Source organism: Leptopilina heterotoma, unplaced genomic scaffold (assembly GCF_015476425.1).
Source record: "Leptopilina heterotoma isolate Lh14 unplaced genomic scaffold, ASM1547642v1 Lhet_144, whole genome shotgun sequence".
Lineage (NCBI taxonomy): Eukaryota > Metazoa > Arthropoda > Insecta > Hymenoptera > Figitidae > Leptopilina > Leptopilina heterotoma.
This window is the reverse complement of record NW_025110862.1, coordinates 721,342-749,337: the sequence shown is the minus strand read 5'-3', so window position 1 is coordinate 749,337 and position 27,996 is coordinate 721,342. Positions and strand designations below refer to the sequence as shown.

At 22.0% G+C, this 27,996-nt stretch overlaps 2 protein-coding genes across 5 annotated transcripts in view; both read left to right on the top strand.

Annotated features, from left to right (window-relative positions):
- LOC122498256 (angiotensin-converting enzyme) overlaps window positions 1-7,478 on the top strand; it is a 210,615-nt gene extending 203,137 nt beyond the window's left edge. For both annotated transcript variants that reach the window (XM_043605911.1, XM_043605910.1), the window contains one exon: window positions 7,116-7,478. In XM_043605911.1, coding sequence (XP_043461846.1) covers window positions 7,116-7,264 — 149 coding nt within the window. In that variant the 3' untranslated portion in view covers window positions 7,265-7,478. The remainder of the gene's footprint in view (window positions 1-7,115) is intronic.
- A 15,150-nt stretch (window positions 7,479-22,628) lies between these two features.
- The window catches only part of LOC122498266, a 46,936-nt gene continuing 41,568 nt past the window's right edge, over window positions 22,629-27,996 (top strand). The window contains exon 1 of one of the 3 annotated variants that reach the window (XM_043605933.1): window positions 22,629-22,648. The gene's annotated coding sequence lies outside the window, so the exon portion shown is untranslated. Of the gene's footprint in view, window positions 22,649-27,622; window positions 27,936-27,996 lie in introns of those variants that run through there. The other 2 variants (XM_043605935.1, XM_043605928.1) reach the window with 2 other exon arrangements.

Below are 27,996 nucleotides of genomic sequence, written 5' to 3'. Positions count from 1 at the left end.
TTTATTAAAATTCTTCGAAAGAATTCAATTATCAATTATTTTTAAAAATTCATGCTATAATGCTTTTCATATTCAATTATTATCAAAAATTTTAACTGACATTCATTTTTAAATCAATTTTTATTGGAAAATTTTACGAGAATTCAATTATTTAAATACTAATATAAATAATTTATTGAAAAAAGGAATGTTTCTCGAAATTTAATTTAAAGAATTTTATCAACAAAATAGAAATTTTTTTGAGGAATTTTAATAAAATTTTCAATAATAATTAAATTTTTCGAGAAATTCAATTAAAATTGTATTAAAAATATTTTAAATTTTATAATAAGTTCTATTATTTTCTATTATTTTCACGAAAATAATTGAATTTCTGTAAAAAAAATACTATTTATGACAATAACTGAATTATTGCGAAGAAATTTATAAAAAAATTTGTAAATATAGTTGAATTCCTGTAAAATTTTTATTATTTATAAAAATAATTGAATGTTCACGTGGAATTTTATGAAAATTTTGTTTAAATAATTAAATTTTTTTTTGGAAAATATTATGAAAATAGTAGATATTGAAAATAATTGAATTGAGGAAAATTTTTTGAAAATAATTGAAATTTTGCAAAGAATTTTAATAAAATTTTTTTAATTTTTTTTTTGTTCATTACTTTTGAAAATAATTGAATTTCTGCAATCATTTGTAACCTCTCCAAAATTTTTTCCAGTACTTTAATAAAAATATCTGACTTTTCCCTAAATTCCCTGATTTCTCCGACTTGCGGCAACCCTGTAATAAGTCCTGATTAGTTCTAGTTAGTTATAAATTAGTTTTAATTAGTCCTGATTATTTCTAATTAATTCTAAAATAATCCTGATTAGTTCTAGTTAGTTCTAAATTATTATTAATTAGTCCTGATTAGTTCTAGTTAGTTATAAATTAACTTTAATTAGTCCTGATTAGTTATAGTTAGTTATTAATTAATTTTAATTAGTCCTGATTAGTTCTAGTTAGTTATAAATTAGTTTTAATTAGTCCTGATTTTTTTCTAATTAGTTCTAAAATAGTCCTGATTAGTTCTACTTAGTCCTGATTAGTTCTAGTTAGTTCTAAATTATTATTAATTAGTCCTGATTAGTTCTAGTTAGTTATAAATTAACTTTAATTAGTCTTGATTAGTTCTAGTTAGTTCTAAATTATTATTAATTAGTCCTGATTAGTTCTAGTTAGTTATAAATTAACTTTAATTAGTCCTGATTAGTTCTAGTTAGTTATAAATTAACTTTAATTAGTCTTGATTAGTTCTAGTTAGTTCTAAATTATTATTAATTAGTCCTGATTAGTTCTAGTTAGTTATAAATTAACTTTAATTAGTCCTGATTAGTTATAGTTAGTTATTAATTAATTTTAATTAGTCCTGATTAGTTCTAGTTAGTTATAAATTAGTTTTAATTAGTCCTGATTATTTCTAATTAGTTCTAAAATAGTCCTGATTAGTTCTACTTAGTCCTGATTAGTTCTAGTTAGTTCTAAATTATTTTTAATTAGTCCTGATTAGTTCTAATTAGTCATAAAATAGTTTTGATTATTTCTAATTAGTCCTGAATTAGTCTAAAATAAAACTAATTAAAATTAATTAATTAATTAATTAATTAATTAAATATTAATAAATTTTAATTTTTTGCAAATTTATTTTTTTTAATTTCAAAGAAAAATTATTAAAAATTAGATTCGAATTTGATGGAATGGTTATGACAAGAAAAAATGTTTTCCCGATAAAAAAAAAATTTCTTTTGTTTTTTTATTTCGTATATTTTATAAAAATTATAGATTCACAAATTGTGTTACAATGAAGTAAAACCGATTGGCGCTTCATTTGAGCAAAAAAAAAAAAAATAAATAAATAACAGTCATATTATTATTTTCACGGGAAGATTATACCTTCACGTTATCCGACCCGTGGGATTCTGGAATTACGAAATAGGTATTTGTGTGCGAGAGACAGAAACGCAAGACGAATTAGAACAAGAGAAAAAGAATGAGAGATAAAAGCGAAACTTTAGCTCGTCTCGTTTTCTCAATTTTTTTTCCCTCCTAGTTACACGTAGTTAGATTGCTCTTTCTCTCTTTTTTTTCTTAAAACGTATATTTCTCTCTCTTTCTCTCTCTTTTTTCTTAAAACGTATTTCTCTTCATTTCTCGCTCACTCTCTCTCTTTATATATTATTTCTCTCTCTCTCTTTTCTCTCCATATATTTATGTATATATACACACGTTTAAATGCACACTCGTCCATCTTGATTCACTAACAGCGACAATTAATGCAACGCGTATCTCCGCGAAGCCTTTCTAATTATCGTACGATCTGCACTTCTCAGACGTTTAACGATCCAAGAGAGTCATTTATTCAACTTCTCGTTACATCGCGATTTGTATAATGCCATGTTTTTATATAGGATCAATTTTGATTCTTCCTTTCTTTTCTTTTTTTTTCTAGAATCTAATCAATATCGAAAATCGATCTTATTTAGATTTGAAATTGAAATTTAATTAAAAAAAAATATTAGGGAATTATAAGACAAGATTAGAGTATAAAAAACACTATATTGGAGTATAATAATAATAATAATAATGATAATAATAAAAATAATAATAATAATAATAATAATAATAATAATAATAATAAAAATAATAATAATCGTATAGAAAACAAAAAGTGATTAGGTACAATAATTACGATGCAGTAGGGAAAGGAAATTAAAATATTTATACCTAATTGAACGCCTTGATGCAAGAATCATAATGCGGATTGAAATTCAATCGTCTATGTCTGCTTCTTGCAGCACGCTGTTCAATTACAACTAATTGAAAATTAATGATAAAAAAATATATTTACAATAGTATTACTTAAAACCTTAAAAGTATTATATGCAATTATTGAAATTTTCATTATTCAATATTGTTTAACAATTCTAATATTTAAATAGTAATTAATAAATAATAATAGTTGTTGAAATATTCGCAAAAATGTACTTTCTGGAAAGAAAAAATACTGGAAATTGTTTGCTAAAAATGATGCAAAACTTTTCTTAAATATTTCATAGAATAGTTACTAGAATATTTGATAAACTAGTTACTAAAATATTTTACAAATTATGCGCTACAATTTTGCTAACAAACTCGAAAATATTTAATAAAATAGTTGCTTAAATATTTGCTAAAAAAATTAAATAATAAGTTGAACTCTTTGCTACAATATTTAATAAATAGTTTTTTATATTTTTAGTAAACTATAGTTGCTGAAATATTTTACAAATTATGCGCTACAATTTTGCTAACATACTCGAAAATATTTAATAAAATAGTTGCTAAAATATTTGCTAAAAAAATTAAATAATAAGTTGAACTCTTTGCTACAATATTTAATAAATAGTTTTTTATATTTTTAGTAAACTATATAGTTGCTGAAATATTTTACAAATTATTTGCTAAACTTTTGTGAACTCACCCTAAGCCTAAAATATTTAATGAAATAGTTGCTAAAATATTCGAAAGAATAGTTAGCAAAACATTTGAAGTATTTGCTAAAATATTTATAAAAATAGTTGATAAAATAGGTGCTAAAATATTCTATACTTTTCTTAGAATATTTATTAAAATACTTGCTAAAATATTCGATAAAATAATTGATGTCTTTGCTACAATATTTAATAAGTAGTTACAAAAATATTTATTAAAGTAGATGCTGAAATACTTTACAAATTATGTGCTAAAATTGTAATAATTTTCCCTAAATTATTAAATAAAATAGATGCTAAAATATTTCATAAAGTAATTGCTCAAATATTTGTCAGAATAGTTGATAAAATAGTTGAAGTATTTACCAAAATATTTAATAAAGTAGTTGGTAAAATAGTTGATAAATTATTTGTTAAAATGTTTGACAAAACATTTTATAAAATACTTGCTATAGGTACTATTTTAGAATTAATTGTAAATATAGGTACTGCAAACTATTCTTTAATTATTATTTAACAAAAAGTTGCGAAAAAAATTGATAAAGTATTTACTAAAATAATTTACAAATTATTTGCTAAAATTTTGCTAACTTTCCTTAAAATATTTAATAAAATAGTTGCTAAAATATGTTATGAAGTAATTGTTAAAATATTTGAAAGAATATAGTTAGCAAAATAATTGAAGCATTTGCTAAAATATTTATAATAATTGTTGATAAAATAGGTGCTAAAGTATTACATACTTTTCTTAAAATATTAAATAAAAAAGTTGCTAAAAAATGATAAAGTAGTTTTTACAATATTTTTCAAATTTGCTTTTTAAAATTAATAATAAAAATTGTCATTTAAACTTAGTATTGAAAATTTTCTTTTAAATTAATTAATAATTCAATTGCTATTTAAAGTTGTTATTGGATATTGTTATTTCTAAATTATTAAATTTAAATAATATAAATAAAAAAATAATAAAAATTAATGTTTTTTTCTTTTTTTCGAATTAATATTTTTTTTTATTTTTACTAAAGTGATGTGAAAATATAACAGTTTCACAATAAATATTACATATTCCAAACAGGGGAGGGGGATGTAAAAAAAAGTTGAATTTTGTAAAAATAAATTGTAGTAAAAAAAATTTAATAAAAAATTGTAATAAAAAAAATTTAGTAAAAAATTGTAATAAAAAAAATTTAGTAAAAGAATTGTAACCCAAAAAAAACTATCAGGTAATTATTTATTAAAAAATGGATATATAACATGAATAAAAATTAATAATAAAATTAGATTACACGCTTCCTAGAAATGAATGAATACAAAAGAGAGAGGGGAGAAAAAAAAATTTGCAAATTGATAGTTGGATCGTTACAAGAGAGAGTGAGAGTCGTATGAGAAAGAAAACTACATAATACACACAGAAATTGTGCAACCAGAACATTTTAACAAAGTGAAGCGTAAAAGAAGTTTGGCGTAAAAACAATCTAAATAAGATCCATATGTCTGTTGCGTAAAATAAAATAAAAGAGAGGACTTTTAATCGAGTAACCAGATTTATTGTTCGTTGCGGGATCTCGTTTCTTACGTGTACATTTATATATATATATATATATATATATATATATATGTATATAGAGACTTCATAGCATCGTATAGACTAGATCATTTAATTACTTCGAAGCACTTACAGGTAATTGCGTCTCTACTTTATACGTCTCTCCTTTCTCCTCAATTGTAAATCGGTGCACCATTTGAAATTTATGCGTTGCTTCTGTTCTAAATGCTCGTATCAACAAATTTCTTTTACATCTTTCGATAATTTTTTTTTACACCTTTCCATCATTTTTTAAAAAATATATTTGCTACAATATTTGATAAACTCATTGCTAAAATATTTGCTAAAATATTTTTAAAAATATTGTAAGTATTTGCTACAATATTTAATAAATAGTTGCTAAAATATTTAATAAAATAGTTGCTAAAATATTCCACAAAGTAGTTGCTAAATTATTTGAAAGAATAATTAGCAAAAAAATTGAAGTATTTGCTAAAATATTAAGAACAATAGTTGACAAAAAGTTAAAAAAAATATTGTATACTTTTCTTAAAATATTTATTAAAATAATTGCTAAAATATTCAGTTAAGTAGTTAAAATCTTTACTACAATATTTCATAATTAGTTGCTAAAATATTTAATAAAGTAGTTACTAAAATTTTGCTTACTTTCCCTAAAGTATTTAATAAAATAGTTGCTAAAATATGTCATAAAGTAGTAGCTAAAATATTTGACAGAATAGTTGATAAAATAATTAAAGTATTTGACAAAATATTTAATAAAATAGTTGATGTAATAGTTGCTATAATATTTGCTAAAATGTTTGTAAAAATATATGCTAAAATATTTGAAATAATAATTGGAAGTATTTGGTACAATATTTAATAGATAGTTTCTAAAATATTTAATTAAAATAGTTGCTAAAATATTTGCTTTAATAAAATACTTGCTAAAATGTTTGTCAAAATGTTTAATAAAATACTTGCTAAAATATTATACAATTATTTGTAAATATACTGCAAATTTTTCTTTAATTATTTAATAAAAAAGTTGCTAAAAAATTGATAAAGTAGTTAATAAAATATTTTACAAATTATGTGCTAAAATTTTGTTAACTTTGCCTAAAATATTTAATAAAATAGTTGCTAAAATATGTTATAAAGTAATTGCTAAAATATTTATCAAAATAGTTGATAAAATAGTTAAAGTATTTGCCAAAAATATTTTTAAAAAATAGTCGATAAGCTTGGTGCTTAAATATTTGCTAAAGTGTTTGCTAAAATATTCGATAAAATATTTGAAGTTTTTATTTGAAGTTTTTGCTACAATATTTAATAAACTAGCTCCTAAATTATTTTACAAATTATTGCCTAAAATATTGCAAACTTTCGTTAAAATATTCAATAATACAGTTGCTGAAATATTTTATGAATTAGTTCCTAAAACATTTGATAAAATAGAAAAAAAATAGTTGAAGAATAGGCTAAAATATTTTACAATGTAGCTGCTAAAATATTTTCTTAAAAAATACTGAAAGTATTCACAAAAAAAAAATTTGAAGTATTTGCTAAAATATTTAATAAAATAGATTTTTGAAAAATATTTTTAATATCCATTTTGCCAATAAAATAGATTTTTGCAAAATATTTTATAAAAATCCATTTGGCCAATAAAATAGATTTTTGCAAAATATTTTATAAAATCCATTTTGCCAATAAAATAATTTTTTTTTTTAGAAAAAAGAAAACAAAAACCTTTTTAGAAAAAAGAAATCAGAATTTTTTTTTTATCTAAACGTGAAAAATGAAACAAGTAGAATTTTTTTCAAAACACAATAAAAACCATTTCTCTCGCTTTTGGCCCAATTCCAAATTGAATTTTGCAGTGGGAGAAAAAAAATCTGTCTCTTCTCTTTTTGCAATATAATAGCCTCCCGTCAACAAACGTGAACAGCAAATAGAAAGTAGATTTTGCAATCGTGCGGAAATTCATATTAAGTACAGGCATCTATATAGTGTATATCAATTTCTGAACACAGGTGTAATTTATGTTATAGACGGTGACTACTGCAAGCTCAGCATAGAAACTGCAGGTCTCGAGGTATCAGGTAGTGGCTATTATTTCGGCTCCGCAACTTCCATCAGAAGTGAAAATATTCTAACCACCTTGTTATTCAGTATCCTCATTGCATCACGACTGCTCTAAAGGGAATATAACAACAACAAAAAATAAAAAAAATCAAAGCCAAAAATACAAAAAAAAAAAAAAAAATGGGGAAAAAGATGACAAATCCCGTTTACTTTGAAATAAATATGAAACAGTACAAAAAAAACAAAGAAAAATAACAAAAAGTTAACGGCTAGTCCCGTTTACTTTGAAATAAATAAATACAAAAAAAAATATTAAACAAAAAAGATTAAGAACAAAAATTTATTTACTTTGAAATAAATAAATAAAGAAATAACAAAGAAAAAATAAAAGATTAAGAAAAATCAAAGAAAATGAACAAAAGAACAATTAAAAAAGTAAAAAAAATCAAAGAAAAAAAACAGAAGAAAAAATTGTTCCTAAACTTTTGAACGTTCAATGAAAGGGAAATTTATTTCTGCTATGCTACTATGTTCCCATATAATTAAAAATGAACCATAATTTAGAAAAAAATAATAAATAAAGAAATAATAAATAATAAATAAATAATAATTAAATATTTAATCAGATTTAATTAATTAACTATCAAAAATAAAATGAATTGCAAATAAATTATTTCCTTAAATAAACAAAAAAATATGTTCGAAATAAAATAAAACATATTTGACTGTATATAGCAAGAAAGTATAAAAAATTTTAATTGATTGATTTTGATTCAGCCAAAAAAAGTTTGATTCAAATAAAGTTTTCCCAATCCAAAATTTAATTTACAAATTTTTTCTGGAAGTCAATAATTGTCAAAAAAAAAAAAATGATATAGAAAATTATCAATTATATTACTATCATTGTTCTACTATAAATATTACTGTGACTATAATTTTCGAAACTGAAAAAATATTCCCCTCATTTGAACGTTTAGAATTTTCCACACTGAAAAAAAATTTATTTAATTCAAATAATCGATTAATTGATATTTAATTGATATTTAAATATTATCAATTAAATATTTATTTGAATCAAATAATATTTATTGAAGTCAATTAAATGGTATTTGAACCATTAATTTCAGTATTTGAAGCAAATATGAACTAAACCATTTAATTGACTCCAATAAATATTATTTGATTCAAGATAATATTTAATTATTGATAATAGTCAATTAATTGGTTATTTGAATCAAATAAATTTTTTTTTCAGTGCAGAACATTTTTGGAGAAAAAAAATTTTCACGAACAGCAAATATAATATAGAGATGATTCAAAAGATGAATCAATAAAAGTCTAAAACAAAAAGAAGAAAAAATTAAGAAAAACAATAATTGAACATTTGGGCCATATGTATAATGGGTAGGGTCGGAATGCGGAACATGTATGTTGTACAAATCGTGACATTAATTCTGTCGCAAGCTACCTATGTACTGGGTGAACGTGTCATTACTCCTTCCTGGAAAGACAATTCTTGTGCCTTTATTCACAATTTTTTTTTTCTTTTCTAACCAAAGAAGAAGAAGAAGAAAAAATGAAAAAACGTAAAGAAATAGTTTTTATATTTGTATAAATATATGAACGTGCGAACAAAATGTACTCACAAAAAATGAGTGTTCTTTAGAGAAGATATAATTTATTAATAATTATAATAACTGTTATTATTTTCGATTAGTCTTTGTATTTGTAGATTAGGGGAGAAGAAAAAAGCTCATTGATGATTAAATATTCACAGTCGGAAAATTATTATCAAGACATCTTTTTTTTTCTATTTTCAAATTTTAAATTCACAAATCGGAAAAGATTAAAATTTTAAATTAAAAAATTGAAGCTACAATAATAAATATAAAATTTATAAATAATAAATTTTTTTCATTTATGTTAATTATTTTTTAATTAATTGAGATAGAAAACCAAACGGAGAAATAGAGAAAAAAGACAATTTTTCACCAATAAAAAAAGAGATGATCTTGACAATAGTGGCTGTTAATTTTATTTTCTCCTGAGATTTTTTTTTTCGTAGAAAATATTTCTGCTCATTTTCATAACTAATTTTCTATAACAAAAAATGTAGAAGAGCGATGTTTAATTCTCATTGGGAATTATTCTATATATATATGGGCAATTCCACGTGAGATTTCAGTCGACCTCTTAAAATCGGCCAAAAATATTTTTTTTCTATTCTGTATTGAAAAAAAACAGATACGTATTTTTTTATTATTTTTTTGGAGGCCAAATTTTTGAGTTATGAATTTTCAAAATTTTCGCTTTTTAAATGTAGGCATATTTTTAATGTCAGATAACTCAAAAAATATTGCTTCTTTTCATTTTTTGACAAGAGAAAAAAAGTTTTGTTTTTCTCTCTATTTTTGAATAATCATAACAACAAATTTTTTTTTCATTTTTTATTAAAAAAATAAAAAAATTTTATAAACAAATTAATTTTTTTTAACTTTGGGTATGATAAATTTTTAATTTTCTTTTTTTAAAACATACCTGGAAATGATAAGAAGGTTTTGCAAAAAGTTTCAGAGTGGGCCTGACAAGTTTGATGGGTCCAAAAAAATAATTAAGCTCTCCGTGCAGGTCGCACGCACGTGGCACAATTTGATTTTTTTACAATTTATTATTAAAAATTGTTTAGAGCCTAAAAATTCAATAATAATCAAAATCCGACAAAATTTGTAGGCTCTAGACAATTTTTAATAATAAATTGTAAAAAAATCCCATTGTGCCACGTGCGTGCGACCTGCATGGACAGCTTAATTATTTTTTTGGACCCATCAAACTTGTCAGGCCCACTCTGAAACTTTTTGCAAAACCTTCTTATCATTTCCAGGTATGTTTTAAAAAAAGAAAATTAAAAATTTATCATACCCAAAGTTAAAAAAAATTAATTTGTTTATAAAATTTTTTTATTTTTTTAATAAAAAATGAAAAAAAAAAATTTGTTGTTATGATTATTCAAAAGTAGAGAGAAAAACAAAACTTTTTTTCTCTTGTCAAAAAATAAAAAGAAGCAATATTTTTTGAGTTATCTGACATTAAAAATATACCTACATTTAAAAAGCGAAAATTTTGAAAATTCATAACTCAAAAATTTGGCCTCCAAAAAAATAATAAAAAAATACGTATCTGTTTTTTTTCAATACAGAATAGAAAAAAAATATTTTCGGCCGATTTTAAGAGGTCGACTGAAATCTCACGTGGAATTGCCCATATATATGTTTTTAAGCCAGTGAATGCATTCTTGAATCAGTAAGTATTTATTTTATCCGCAGGATATATGTAGACTATTTAGCAATGATTTTTTTTTTGCTTGATTTTTGCGAAATCATTAATTTATATATAAAAATAGCAAAAAGCTGATAATGATAATAATTTATCACCGCATTGGTTACTTTTAACTGTAAGCTTTGACGATTTTTTACAATTTGGTTATAAAATGTAAAACAAGTGACAAGTGCTAATTATTTAAGTTAACTATAAGTTTATTATGTTTCTGAGAAATGTCTTATATTATATGAATGACTAGTTAGGTACTTTTAAATAAACGTTTCTTAAAATAGAATTTTTTCTGGTTTTTATTGAGAGAATTATGTAGGTTGACAAATATATTAGAAAAGAGGAGATTTCGTTACATTTAAAATTAAGTCGTTACGTATTTGAGAAACTGATTTTTTCTTTTGATATTTATTCTAATATTGCTAAAATATTTACAAAAAATTTTAAATATTTGGTATAAAGGAAAAATATTTGCCAAAAGGGTAAAATATTTGTTTAAAAGGTGAAGTATTTGCTAAGAAGGTAAAGTATTTACTAAGAAGGTAAAGTATTTGCTATATAAGCGAAGTATTTGCTAAAAAGTTTAAATATTTCAAATTGTTGTTAAAAAAAAATTTGATAATTTTTCTAAAATATTTAATAAACTAGTTGCAAAAATATTTGCTAAAATATTTGAAAAAATAGTTGAAGTATTTGCTACAATATTTAATAAATAGTTGCTAAAATATTTGAAAGAATAGTTAACAAAATAATTGAAGTGTTTGCTAGAATATTTATAAAAATATTTGGTAAAATAGGTGTTAAAATATTCTATACTTTTCATAAAATATTTATTAGAATATTAAATATTTAGTAAATTCTTCCACAGTTATTTAATAAATTAATTTTTTCGATTTTTGGAAGACGTATATAAAAGGTAAAAGAAAAACACTCTTTTACTTTTTTATAAAATAGACGACGTTTCGGTGGTCAGGTTCGCCACCATCATCAGGTCACTTTAATAGAAAAAAATTTTTTTTTTAAAAAAATTAATACAACAAAATTTTGAAAATTTAAATTTAAACAAAAAATAAAAAACAATTTTTACCTAGTTAAAATCAATAAATAAACATCACGTCAATAAATTAAAACATAAATAAACGCAATACAACAAAAAAATAAAATATTTAAATTTACAAATCACAAACATATTAAAACGAGTGATTAGTCAAACTGACTGAGCCGGTGACAATTTTCGCGTTATATACAGTCGATGGGGTCAATGACCCGCAATCGAAATATTATGAATTATAACCATTATTTCAATTTATTAAGCAAAGGAAAATAGGAATTACTAAGAAACTGTATATCTTCCTTCTTGTTAATAGTAAAATTATTGCATTTAATATAAATCATCTCAGAAATTAATCGTTTTTTATAAGAAGTTTCATAATCTAAAATTTCTGCATCATCAAAATTAAAAGAATGATTATATTCAGTTTGATGTTTGTTCACAACGGATTCGAGGTTTTTGTTTTTATGCTCGCTAATTCTTTTTTTCAAAGTACGCTTTGATTCACCAATATATGTTGCAGGGCAACTATTACAATTAAATTTATAAACAATATTATTCCGATCCCACTTTTTTGTCAAGTCCTTTCCTAATTTTATTACAGAGCTTAAGCTTTTTTCCACAATAGGAATAGAAAGTAAATTATATTTTTTTAAAATATTAGATAATTGATAATAAATATCATTGAAAGGAATACAGATTTTAGGTAGTTGTTGATAAATACTAACGACATTGTTAGTTTGTTTTTTATCTATTGTTTTATGAATTAATGTATGTTTTCGTTTTTTAATATTTTTTTGTATAAATTCTAAAGGGTAATCGTTGTTTTGCAAAATTTTAAAGATTCGTTTAATGTTTTCATTATGAAAGGACTTGTGAGACAATAAAATTGCTCTATCATATAAATTGTAAACAATGTTTTTCTTTTGTTGAATTGGATGACGTGAAAAATAATTTATCAATCTATTAGAAGAAATGGATTTTTGATACCAATTAGTGATGAGTTGATTGTTATTTTTTATTAATGTCATATCTAGGAAATTAATTTTATTATCCATTTCTAGTTCATGAGTAAATTTTAAATTAATATTAAACGAATTAAAAGTGTCAATGAAAAGTTCGACTTGATCTTTGTGGACGCACAAAAGTGTGTCGTCCACATATCTATAATAAAATAGAGGAACACAATTAAATATTAATAATATTGAATATATAAATATAATATAATAATATTGTTTATAAATTTAATTGTAATAGTTGCCCTGCAACATATATTGGTGAATCAAAGCGTACTTTGAAAAAAAGAATTAGCGAGCATAAAAACAAAAACCTCGAATCCGTTGTGAACAAACATCAAACTGAATATAATCATTCTTTTAATTTTGATGATGCAGAAATTTTAGATTATGAAACTTCTTATAAAAAACGATTAATTTCTGAGATGATTTATATTAAATGCAATAATTTTACTATTAACAAGAAGGAAGATATACAGTTTCTTAGTAATTCCTATTTTCCTTTGCTTAATAAATTGAAATAATGGTTATAATTCATAATATTTCGATTGCGGGTCATTGACCCCATCGACTGTATATAACGCGAAAATTGTCACCGGCTCAGTCAGTTTGACTAATCACTCGTTTTAATATGTTTGTGATTTGTAAATTTAAATATTTTATTTTTTTGTTGTATTGCGTTTATTTATGTTTTAATTTATTGACGTGATGTTTATTTATTGATTTTAACTAGGTAAAAATTGTTTTTTATTTTTTGTTTAAATTTAAATTTTCAAAATTTTGTTGTATTAATTTTTTTAAAAAAAAATTTTTTTCTATTAAAGTGACCTGATGATGGTGGCGAACCTGACCACCGAAACGTCGTCTATTTTATAAAAAAGTAAAAGAGTGTTTTTCTTTTACCTTTTATATACGTCTTCCAAAAATCGAAAAAATTAATTTATTTATTAGAATAGTTACTAAAATATTTCATAAAGTAGTTGCTAAAATATTTTACAAATTATGTGCTAAAATTTTGCTAATTTTCCCTAAATTATTTAATAAAATAGTTGCTAAAATATTTCATAAAGTAGTTGCTAAAATATTTGTCAGAATAGTTGATAAAATAGTTGAAGTATTTCCAAAAATATTTAAGAAAGTAGACGATAAAATAGTTGCTAAAATATTTGCTAAAATGTTTGCCAAAATATTTGATAAAATACTTGCTAAAATCTTATAGAATTATTTCTAAATATACTGCAAACTTTTCTTTAATTATTTAATAAAAAAAATTGATGAAGTATTTACTAAAATATTTTACAAATTGTGTGCTAAAATTTTGCTAATTTTCCCTAAATTATTTAATAAAATAGCTGCTAAAATATGTCATAAAGTAGTAGCTAAAATATTTGACAGAATAGTTGATAAAATAATTAAAGTATTTGACAAAATATTTAATAAAATAGTTAGTATAATAGTTGCTATAATATTAGCTAAAATCTTTGCTAAAATAGTTGAAGTATTTGCTACAATATTTCCTGAAATAGTTATTTTTGTAATTTTAAAATTTTTATTTAAAAAGTTACTTTCAAAAAATATCAAAATAGTGGTATAAATTAATTAATAATGAAATCATGTAATTAAATGTCTCCTTTTTTAAAAGTAATAAATAGAATTAATGTTTTGTAATTGAAATATATATAAAATTATCTGCGGAGAAATTTTTTCCTTTCGCATATAAAAATAATATGCGTATTGCGCACAATGACTTGACCATTTTTTCTTTTTTTTTCACTTTTTTCTTTTTTTTATTACCTTTTCATCGAAAACAAGAGAAGCGAAAGAGATATACATTTTCCTCTATGGTAGAGTGAACTTCGTTTTCCGCCAATTACCAAAGTTGAAAAAGGCACTGCACATACTTGAATTGAAAAAAAATATGACAAAGTCACTCAAAGGCCTTCCAACACTGGAATATCGCATTTTACCTTTGAAAAGCACTTTTTAGTTCTTCATCAAGGATTACTTTCTTCTCCAAAATGTGATAATAGAGAATGAGAGAAAGAGAGAGCTTTTACAGAAAAAAGTATCACATTTTCAAATACCAACGCCAAAGGATATTCCCTTATTTTATTTCTACAGCCATAAATCAATTTAACAATAAAGATTTAAAAGCAAAATTTATTCAATTGTTATTTTTAATTATTTTTAATTTTTTTTAAATTTTAAAAAATTTTTTTTCAAAGTTGCAATTTTTTATGATTTCAAAGTTTGTGAAATAGGAAATTTTGTTTTTTGTAAACTTTTCGCTTTTTGGATTTTTTTTTTCATAAAAACTTTTTAAATTAGTTTTCCTAATTAATTTTTTAAACCAATTTTTAATATTTCTTTATTTACTTTTTTTTATAAAATAGTATTTTAAATGTTTTTATTTTTGTGTAAAATGGTATTTTAAATATTTTAATTTTAACTATTTTGTGAATAAAAAAGTATTTTCCATTATTTTACATTTGACAATTTGATTACAATCAAAAATCGAAAATGTATTACATTTATTCACATCTCGATTTCAAATTATATCCAATTATATAACACACATTCAATTTTCCAAATTTGACGATTATACAGAAAAAGAAAAATAAATATCGAACAATAGAAAATTATTGATTTAGTTGCGCGATACGAAAGCAAGTGGGTTAAATTCAAATGTCACGAGACGTTTGTCTTAATTATGTAGGTATTATTCCTGTGGTTAGAAAATTGCTCATAAATTATATTTTTAAAATCAAAAAAAGAAAAAAAACAACCTACAAAATGGAGATCCACTTTATTAGAGTGAATTTGATTATGGAAATATAAACATTTATTATAATTTATCGAATATGGAAGAGCAATAATTGAAGATCAATTTAAAAGATACGAAATTGTCTCGATAGTGTGTGCAAATTGCATATATACACTCAAAAGTTTCATTGTAATTGAAAAAGGAAGGAATTTTTTTTTTTGCAAAGTCAACATTAGACAATAATGGAGAAAGTGAACTTTAGCATTTTATAAAGGCGCGAGACGATCAAAACGTTTGATATCGTCCGACAAAATCTCCAATTCATGTAATTTACAGTTCTTTTTTGCAAATATAAATATTTTTCTTTCGTTATCTAATAATTTTAGTAAAGGAAAGTTTTTCTTTAGATTCAAAATCAAGAATATAATTTATATAAAATTGTAGTTATTTATTTTTTTTAATTTATGAATTTATTTATCCATTTATTTCTTTATTATATAATTAATCGTTTTTAATCTGCGACAAAAATCACGGAGAGAAATGTAAAAATGGAAAATGAATAATTAAGTAAATAAAAAATAATAATAATTTGAGCTTAAAACGAAGAAGTGGAAAATAAATAATTAATTAAATTATGACAATGATTATTTTGAAATGAATAAACGAAAGATAAATAAATAAATAATAATTTCGTCTCGAAACGAAAAACCGTAGCATAAATAAATATTAATTACACTTTTGCCTCAAAATGAAAAACTGAAAAATAAGTACATAAATAGAAAAATAATTTAAAAAAAAAATTAAAATTAATTTAATTAATTAATTAATTAAATAATTTATTTATTAAATTAATTAATTAAAATTTATAAGAAAAATATGAATAATCATAACAAAACAATAAAATTGGTGGTAAATTGAAATTTATTGTGAAGTGTGAAAGTGGTCAGGTGGATAGGTTCTTGACTTACGAAGTCTGAATGAAATGGGTTCGAATCCCATCGCGAAGGAATTTTTTTCTCCGTTCAGTAATATGCGTGAATAATTTTCAAACGATAATAAACTAAAAACTAATTAATAGTTACAGTCAGTGATAATTTAAAATAGTAACAATAATTAATAGTAAATAAAAATAATTGCATTTGCAATATTTACGATAAATACAAACATATTATAATTGTAGTTTAAAGTAATGACACTTATTACAATTGCTCCACAATTTTGAAAAATAAACAATAGTCATAAAAATTGATAGATATTAAAATAATGACATAATCCCAAGTATAATTACCAATTTTGTTTCAACTTCTATTTTTGCTGTACTAAAAAAATTTTTTCACCGTTTCATTAATTACTTTCTTTTTTTCCAGCACAACAAATTAATTTCTTTCATGCCACGAATTTTTTCTAATAAATCCAGTTTATTTTATTTTTCTCTAAAAATTTGTTTCGTTAAAAAATCTCCTTCTTTTTTTTCACTTTATAAATTGTTACGTAAAATTGTAATTATTATGAAATGTCGTTACGTTAGGAACGACGAATGAATAAAAAAAAAATTGTACAATTTTTCTCAACGTGATATTTTAAATCCAATTAAATTAAAAACTAATTAAGTTTAATATAATGTAGAAAAAAAAAATTTGAAATAAAATAACGAGTGACGTGATAATTAAAAAGAAATTAAATAACATAAAAGTATAATTAGAGGAAAATTTTCCAACGTATTTGGAATGCAAAAAACTAGTTTCAATTTTGTAATCATATCCGGTCAATTATGCTTTGACAGAACACACCGTGACAGGGTGTCAATTTTCTAATTTAACAGGATATAACAAAAAAAAAGAAAAAAAAATGTCCCGAATGATGAATTTTTTTTAACTATTATTTTTAAATTTTACTGAAATTTTAATTAAATAAATTCGTATTTTTTATCGTAAAATACCCAGTCTTTAATAATTATTTATTATATTTTCATTTGTTTGGCTATATTAAATTTAAAGTATATATTATATTTAAATTTATTTATCTGTATTAAATTTCAAATATTTATTAATTATTACATTTAAATTATGATTTATGAATATATTTAAAACTTTCAAGAATACTTTTTCATTTCTGAAGAGAATCTAATTAATTATGTATTATTTATTTAACGCTTACCCGCGGTCCTAATTGGCCTAATTAGACGATTTCAAGAATAGTTTGCAAATTTTACAGATTTTTTCATTTTAATAATAAATATAAAGTTCACTCGCTAATTCATTGCAAAATTTTCAATTAACGAGAATTATGCGTTAGATGGGAAAGAAATTGAAAAAAAAATAAATTGGCAGAAGTTAATGGTTTTTGATTAGATTAAAACACCAGTAACTCAGGAGTCATGAAACTTGTGATGAAGCGCTAATTATTTGCATTGATTAAACACTCAGTGTTATACGATCGAGACTAAATCAAGTCGTGAGAAAACGGCTACTCGATCCATTATGTTTTTGTAATTAGAATTTTTTATTTTGTCGAAAAAATAATAGCGACTTCTGTATTTTTTTAATTTTCTCTTTTTTTAATATTGTATTTTTAAAATAAAATAATAAAACAATAGACGAAATTCCTCTATTATTAATAAAGGATAATAAAATAATAGAATTAGGTATCACTTTATTTTTATGAAATAAATAAATAGAAAATAAAAGAAATTATTTTTATTAGATAATTTATTATGAATAAAATAATCTATTTGCCGCCGTACTTTATTTTCTCTAATTTTATCCATTCAGTAGAATTATTTACAATTTATTTATTATTCTAATTTTATAATATTATTGATTTTATAACTAAAAGGAAATAATTTTATATTATTACTACGACTGCGACTTTATAGTAACAATTTATCAACTGGTTCTATTTGCTTCATTCCGCTTGTGAGAGAACTTTCATGCCGTCTAGGCGGCAATTTATTGAACTGTATTGGCGCGAAATTCAAAAAAAAAGAAAATTGTAATTTTTTAATTTTTATAAAAAGAATATTTTTTTAAATTCCCACCTAATATTTAATAAAATTCATGTAAAAATTCTATGGGACTACTTTTTAGACTAAAATTATTTATTAATTTATTACTTGAGTACAGGGCCTGAGCAAATTCGAATTGTTATAATAATAAATAATTTACATCCATGTGCGAGTAAAATTTTCGTTTCTTGTATTCTATAAAATATCAGCAATTGAAGTGCATTGTAGAAGTAAATTCCAAATTGCAAACCGGTTCAAGTTAAGGTTAAAGGAAAAGGAAGTTACGAAGTCAGCTAAATTTATAATTATATTTGCGGTTCTAATTATCCTCGATCCCTGAGAACGGAACTAGAACTTATCCTATTAAATTATTTCGAAAGAGACAAAATTTTACACTGATTCATCCCTTCAATATAAAGTTTATTTTACATTAAAAAAAAATTGTGTTTTCAAGAGAAACTTTATATCTAATTAGAAATAAGGGATTTTACAAACTAAAAATGTATTGAATACATTTAAACATTAAGACAACTGGAAAACTTTAAAAAAATTAAAATGTAAAACATGAAGTCTAAATATTGAGAATTAAAAATTGCAAATTAAATTTGAAAACTAGAAACATTAGGAATTGAAAATTAAAAATTAAAACTTGTAACTAAAAAGATTAAAATTTTCAAATTAAAAAATAAAAATAAAAATTGAAAACTAAAATTATTAAAAATTGAGAATTGGAAATTAAAATTGAAAACTAAAAATTAAAAGTCGAAAATTGAAAAGTGAAAATAGTAAAAATTTTAAATTAAAAATTAATAATAAAAATTAAAAGTTGAACCTAAAAATATAAAAATGTTTAAATTGAAAACTAAAATTGTTATAAAATGAGAATTGAAATTTGAAAATGGAATTAAGAATTGGAAATGGTAGATTGAAAATTAAAAGTATAAAATTGAAAATAGTAAAAATTTTAAATAGAAAAAGAAATAAAACTAAAAGTGTAAAAAATTGTAAATTGATAATTGAAAATTAAAGATTAAAAACTGAATGTATTAAAATTTAGAGATATAAAAAACAAAATGTATTTTTTTCGTCGAAAATTTTTTTTTCTATATTAAAAGTACGACCATTCTTAGACGATAAAGTCATCATCCGGGTTTATTTCTATTGCGTGCAAGAACGAAATAGATTGCTGTGCCAATCATTCCATTATGAGATATGGAGACGAGTAGCATAGTCAGCGGAACTGCGTCCCATAGAGTTGCCGGTAGTATCTGCTTAAACCAGAATTAATGCGATATTTTGCGGGATCTCCATAACGTCAAGGGTGCTTGAAGGACAATTGTCCCTATAATTTAATATCCCAGTCCCACGAAACTTGTTTAAAAATATTAAGATAGCTTCCAAAGAAAAATTATGCCATCACTTCTTTTTATATTTATTTTTTTCTTTATTAATTTTTTTTCCCTCAACATTATTTGAATTCATTTCGAATTTACACGGAATTCAATTCAAATTACTTTAAAATTTGTAATTTTAATTACAAATTTTTTAATTTAATTGTATTTAATTTTTAATATTAAATTTGAATTTATTTATTAAATCAATAGATAGGGACAGGGCAAATTCAAAGCCCATTCGAAATTCTTTTTTTTCATTACAAAAAATTTTAAGTAAATTAAATTAATTACATTGAATTTGAATATAATTAAAACATATTTAAATTTAATTTGTTTTTAATTTGAAATTTAATTGAATTTTAATTCAACATATAATAAATAAAATTAATTTAATTTAATATGAAGTGAAATTTTAATCAATTTCAATTAAAATTGAATTAAATTCAAATATAATTGAAATTTGGTTAAATTTAATTTCAATTAATATTAAAAAAATTAAATCAGGATTGAATTTAATCTTAAATCAATTTGAATTGAAATGTAATTTTATCTCAATTCAATTTAAATTAGAATGTAATTTTATCTGAATTCAATTTAAATTGGAATTGAATTTAATCTCAATTCAAATTCAATTTTATTTGTTTTTGAATTAGAAGCGAATTTAATTTGAATTAAATTTTAATTAAACCTCAATTGGAATTGTACTAAATTTGAATATAATTGAAATAAAGATGAATTTAATTTTAATTACAATTGAAGTAAATTAGAATTGTATAAAATCTCAATTCAATTCAATTTAAATTTGAATTAAATTCAATCTAAAATCAATTTGAATTCAAATTGAAATTAATCCTAATTCCATTTAAAATTGCATTTGATTTGTTGTTGAATTAGAAATGAATTCAATTTGATTTAAATTTTAATTGAACCTGAATTGAAATTGTACTAAATTTGAATATAATTGAAATAAAGATGAATTTAATTTTAATTACAATTGAAGTAAATTAGAATTGTATGAAATCTCAATTTAATTCAATTTAAAATTGAATTTAATTCAATCCAAAATCAATTTGAATTGAATTTAATCCCAATTCAATTTGAATTTGAAATCAATTCAATTTTAATTAAATCTGAATTTATTATATAAATTTAGTTTGAAATTGAATTCTATTTGTTTTTGAATTAGAATTGAATTCAATTTGAATTAAATTTTATTTGAACCTTAATTGAATTGAATTATAGGTGAATTGGAATTAACTCTTGATTGAATTTGAATTTAATTTAGATTTGAATTAAATTCATCTTGAAATTAATTTTAATTGAATCTGAATTTATTATACAAATTTAGTTTAAAATTAAATTGTTTTTAAATTAAAATTAAATTCAATTTGAATTAAATTTTATTTGGAGTAAATTTGAATTCAATTCAAACTAAATAAAATTAATTAAATTTGAATTGTAATTTGAATTAATTTCAATTGAAGTTGTATTGAATTTGAATAAAATTGAAATAAAGTTCAATTCAATTTGAATTACAATTGAATTAAATCAGAATTGAATTAAATCTCAATTCAATACAATTTGAATTTGAATTTGAATTAAGTTAAATTTGAAATTAATTTGAATTGTAATTGAATTTAATCTTAATTTAATCTGAGTTTGAATTTAATTTAATTTTAATTGAATATGAATTGATTATACAAATGTATTTTGATATTGAATTTGAATTGTTTTTGAATTAAAATTAAGTTCAACTTTTAATAAAATTGAATTTTAATTGAAATTTCAATTACTTTGAATATTGAAGTTTAGCGAAATTTGAATTGAATTTAATTTTATTTGAATTTGACTTAAAATTCTTTTTAATTTGAATGTAATTGAAATAAAGTTGAATTCAATTTGAATTCGAATTTTAATTAATTTGAATAATTAAATGGAATTGGAGCTTAATTTAATTTAATTTGAATTGAAATTGTACTGAATTTTAATATAATTAAAATAAAGTTGAATTTAATTCAAATTTAAATTAAATTAGAATTGAATTTAATCTTAATTCAATTTGCATTTGATTTGAATTTAACTTGAATTTAATTTTAATTAGATCGGAATTTATTATATGAATGTAGTTTGAAGTTGAATTTTGAATTGCTTTTGAATTAAAATTGAATTGAATTTGAATTTGACTCTAATTGGACCTGAATTTCATTAAATTCTAATTGAATTTGAATTGAATTTTAATGAAATCAATGTTAAAGGGAATAAGTTTTTAAATTTAATTTAATTTTATACCTGGAAATAAATACAAAGTAATTTTGACTAATTATAAAGTAATGTCTAAATTGTACAAATTTATGAAAATGTTTGTGTAACAAATTCAAATAGATACATTAAAAATACTATAAAAAATAAATAATGGAATAATAAAAAAAGTTATTAGCAAATAAAACAATGAAAATCGAAACAAAAATAATAATAATACAGAAAGAAATTAATTTTCTACATAAAAATATAAAAAGTAAAAAACTCCATCTCCACCAGTAATAAATGTAATCGATCTTAATAAAAAGCAAAGATGAAACAAGTACAATCAACAACTATCGAAATAAAAGAAACAAAATTGAAAAGGTAGGAATCGTAGCAAAAAAAAAAGAAAAAGGAAAAAAATGGAATCATGAGAGAAAATGTAAGGAATGAAAAAAGTTAAAACGATATTTTTCGAATTCATTATATTTTACCCCGATGTTCTCTGGATAGAAAACATTGAAAGAGAGAAAGAGAGAAAACAAAGAGACGGAGAGAATTCTTATAGATAGAGACAAAAGTTTTGAGTATTCTGGCGAGGTACTTGTGAGGTTTACAGCGAACGAGGTTGTTCAAAAGCTTTTTCACTTCTAGAGGAAAGAATATTTCAATAAGACTCTTAGGGAAACCATTTGGAACAAAGTGAGTATTACATTGACTTTTCGTGTTTTACGAAGAACATACATTGCTTACTTTATATAAGTAGTTTAAACTTGTTCAATTTATATTTTTCAGCTTATATTTATACATATATATACACACACCCATTGAACTTGTATATTTGCAATAATAATGTTTCTTTAGAGAGAAGAAGATAAAAATACTATTTTCCTCAAATGCATTTCTCATCTTTTTGCCAAGTAAATTGAAATTTCCTCTTTTTTTTGTGTGTGTTTAAGAGGAAAATGTTTATATACGAAAGCTTGGAGATTGAAAATGCTTTTTAAAAAATTAATGTCTATTTTTAACTGCTTCATTTTATTTCTTTTTTTTAATCGTTTTGCTGTTTCCCCTTTTTCAATTGTTGACGTTTTTAATTCATTTCCTGAACATTTATTGTATGAAATGGATTTTTTAATTTTTCAAAAATTTTTAATTCAATTTACTTGATTTATTTTATTGAAATTTCTCTTCCTTTTTGTTTATTTTTTACTAAATTTGATAATTTAGACTTATTGTTGAAAATTTTTTGATTTTATTTATTATTCAGCAGGGAAAGAAAATTTTATTTAGAACAGTGATAATTTTCTTTAAAATAAAGAAAGTTTTCTTTGAAGCCTCTAAAAATTTCGATAATATAGTTAATTATAAGTATTAATAGTATTAATAGTAATAATATAATATTAATAATAAAATTAATTTAAAAAATAATATAATTAATTATTTAATTTTAACTAATATAAATATTCTTAATATAAAACTTAAAAATACACTTTTATAAAAATTGTTGATAAAAATATCAAAATTTATTTGTTGCGATGTCTAATTTAAATTAAATATTTAAATTTTTTGAGATACAGGGAAAAATTATATTTTCTGCGCTAGAAAAATACATTTCTTCTTGACAAATATAAAAAAGGGTTTACAATATTTTCTTTTTATTTTGTGAATATAATTTACTTGCGTCGTTCTGAATTGTTATCACAGTAGAGTATGTGGATACATTTTTCATTTGTGTTTCTTCGCTTATAACCAGATCGACAAACACAGCTCTGGAAAATATTTTCTGAAAAATTTATTTTGATCCAGTATAATAATTATTATTTCAATGATATTATAAAAAGACATTCACAATATTATTTATTATTAACTATCAACATCATCCTCAGGAGTATTTTCTATTTCTAAATCTATTTTTTTCAAAAAAACTTTAACAAAAATGATTTATTTCCAAATTAAAAAAATTTTTTTTATTGCACTGAAAAAAAATTTATTTGATTCAAATAACCGTTTGCTTGTCTATTATAAAATAAATATTTACTCGTATAAAATAATTTTTACTTGAATCAATTAAATTGTTCAGTAAATATTTGCTTCAAATACGGAAATAATTGATTCAAATACAATTTATTTATTTGATAATAGTCAAGTAATGGGTTATTTGAGTCAAAATAAATTTTCGTTTTTTAGTGTGTATTTATTTATTTTATAAATTATCGTCAAAAACAATTTGGATTTTATCACACGTTTAGCAGACATAACACTTCATATTAAGAGAAAGAAAAAACAAGAAATCGACATTTGTTTTGAAATTAGAGGATGAATATATATTGTTATGACAAATCGAAGAACGAATTTACTCTTATAATTCAATTTTTCTTCGAACAAAATTTAATCTTGAATTAGAGATCGTAAATTCAAATCTTAGCAAATGAAAATAAATTTTTAATCCTGGAGTCATGACTTATTGCGCGGAAACTTTGGAATGAACGCAAAAAACAAATTTTTTTCTTTTACTGTTTACATTATTTTTTACCACTTAATTTATTTGAAAGAAAGAAAACCAATTTAAATTAAGAAAATTAAGTATTTAAAAAATCGAAATTTATTTGAAAAATTAACTTTTCTCAAAACCGAAGTTTACGGATTTTGAAAAAGTTGATTTTTAAAAAGCAAATTAGCAATTTTAAAAATAATAGAATTTAAAAATTTTCTTATTTAAATTTTTGTTGAAAACACTGAAAAAAAATTGAATTTTGGAGAAATGAGAAATAATTGCAGAAATTCAATTATTTTTAAAAAACAAAATGCAATTTAACTATGTTCAAAAATTGAAAAAAATTCTCGTAAAAATCTCAATTATCTTTATAAATAACAAAATTCTTCACCAAAGTTCAATTATTTTCATAAATGTCAAAAAAATTCTTGTCCTAATTTCAATTATTTTCAAAAATTTTTCTATTTTCAATATCTACTATTTTCATAAAATTTCCAAAAAAGAATTCAATTATTTAAAAAAAATTTTAATAAAATTGTATGCAAACATTTAATTATTTTCATAAATTAATAAAAATTTCACAGGAATTCAATTATTTTTATCAATAATAAATTTATTTTAAGGAATTCAATTAATTTTATAAATAATAAATTTTTTTTAAGGAATTCAATTGATTTTATAAATAATAAAATTTTTATTCTGGAATTCAATTAATTTTATAAATAATAAAATTTTTTTTAAGGAATTCAATTAATTTTATAAATAATAAATTTTTTTTAAGTAATTCAATTATTTTCATAAAAAATAATATAAATTCTAGAAAATAATAATTGAATTAAAATGATGAAAATAATTTTGATGAAGTTACAATAACAATATTCTTATAATATAAAATAATGATTTTATCTCTCGGTCATCTTTAATTATTATAAAACATGAAGAAATCGATCACTCCGAGTCTTCGACTCGGAGCAATCGATATCTTCATGTTTTATAACAAAACCTTTATAAGTTGTTTAATTTAAAAAACGTTAGAATTTTAAATTTTTGAATGTCTTAATTCCGGTGGAAAATCCAGTTCCAAAAATAAGATACAAAAATAGAAATTGTGCGAATATTTTTCTTCTTTTTCTAAAACAAAATAAATAACTTTTGTTAAAAAAAAAAATTGTGACTCATAAACAAAAATAATGCAAAATAAATAAATTTTCTATTTCTTAATCACAATTGTTTAACAATTTTTTAACTCTGTTTAGAAGTAAAGAACGAAAATCTACATAATTTCAATTTGACAAAACATTCAATTTAACAAAATTTTAGTCTTTTAATGAAAAGAAGTGGAAAAAATTCCGATCATTTCTATTTGTCATTACAATTTTGAATTAATTAGAAAATAAAAATAATTATAACATAATTATTATTATTACAGTTAATTATTTAGAATTCGCTTCATATCGCTTGTGAGAGAACTTTCATGCCATCTAGGCGGCAATATGAAGAACTATTGGCGCGAAATTTGAAAAAAATTTAATTAATAGTTTATTAATATTAACAATAGATAAGTAATGAATATAATTAATACATTCTAATAATATTTCATAGAATCTTTTCATTAAAATAAAGTTAAAAAAAATACATTTTCATTTTTATATAGAATAAAAAAAATTGTTCCAAAGCAAAAATAATTTTTCTCATATATTTCTTTGTGGATGTATTTATTATATTAAATAATTCTTGAAGAGAGTAATTTCTATATTAAAATGAATACACAAAGTACAAACGGATAAAATATAAAGTTATTAAAGAAAAGCTTTGCTTTTATCTAAAGCGGTAGAGTCAAAGGCTTTCTCTCTCATTTCGAAAATGAGATTTTGGTTCGCTGATAAACGGAAAGTTTTAGCGAAATAATTAAGCAACCCCATTGTCTCGATTTGGACTTTATTAGATGTTTCTCCCCCCTTTTCTTGTTCTCTCTCTCTCTCTCTCTTCTTTTTATCCTCTTTTTGTTTCTTTCTTTTTATCTCTTTTTTCTCTCTATTTTTTTCGTTCCTTCCTTTTTTTTCTGTCTCTCTTTTTCGCTCTCTTCTTTATCTCACTAATAGTTTATATTTCAGGTCCAATTTTCGTAAACTCTTTTTCTCTCTCTCTCTCTCTCGCTCTTTTTTTTCTCTCTTTTGCTCTCTTTCTCTCTCTCTTTGCGATGATGCGAACAGTAAATGTCAAAGTCGAAGCCGGTTGGCGAGTCGACAGAAGCAGTGTGCTTCACTCGACCAACCTCCACAACTTCCTCCCACCCCCGACGACGATTCTTTACCCTACGCGAGGGTCGGAGTTCATTGTGCTACGAGTGCATGCCGCGTAGCGACGGCGTCAATTGATGCGACACACGCTCTCGTCCCTGAGTGAACCAACTAGTTCTCCAACATCCGGTCACCAAATAGCAACTTGTCCGCAACACTTCATTTAATCCTCCCGAAAAAAATATCATGACCCGCATGTCATTTGCTCACTGTGTCTCGCAAACTTAAATTTATTATTCCAATATACGCCGGTTATTTTTCGCCACTCTTCAAATTAAATAAACACTCAACTATAATTGTTAATTTGCGATAATTAAAAAATACACACTACCGAAAAATAAAAATTAAAAAAATATACTTAAAAGTATAAATAAAAACATAAATAAAAATATAAATAAAAACATAAGTAAAAACATAAATAAAAATATACCTAAAAGTATAAACAAAAAAAAAAAATTACTAAACTTATAAATAAAAAAAGTCCAAAAAAAGTATATAAAAATAAAATTAAAAATATAAATGGAAAAAGACCCAAAAAGGACAGAAAAATATAACTAAAAATATAAATAAAAACAGACCCAAAAAGTTATTAAAAATATAACTAAAAATATAAATTAAAAAGACCCAAAAAGTTATTAAAAATATAAATAAAAAAGACCCAAAAAGTTATTAAAAATATAAATAAAAAAATACCCAAAAAGTTATTAGAAATATAACTAAAAATATAAATAAAAAAAGACCAAAAAAGTTATTAAAAATATAACTGAAAATATTAATAAAAATGAACCAAAAAATATAAAAACAGACCAAATGATAAAAATTGATCGAAAATTATAAATAAAATCAGAAGTGAAAATATTGATAAAAACGGTCCTGAAAATATTTAAACTTTCTGTTAAATATGAAATACAAAGAGACATAAAAATATAAATAATAAAAAACTGTTATTAAAAAAAAAACTGTTAATTATTACTATTATCGAAAAATACGATTACTGTTAATTTTTCTCTTTTGTGATTTAAATCAGTTTGGCATATGTCATTTATTTCTCTATGAGTGCGAAGGAAACTCATCGAGAAACACGTGAGTGAATGGAAGTGAAGTTTTCCTCTTTCGTGATATATAGTGAATGGTCCGAGGACTATTATTTATTAGTTGAATCGTGATTGGTGTTTGGATTTCTTCCACCAAGGTGTGTATTTTCATCCATATAAATAACGCATCCAAATTTTTAAACCTAGCTCAAAATTAAA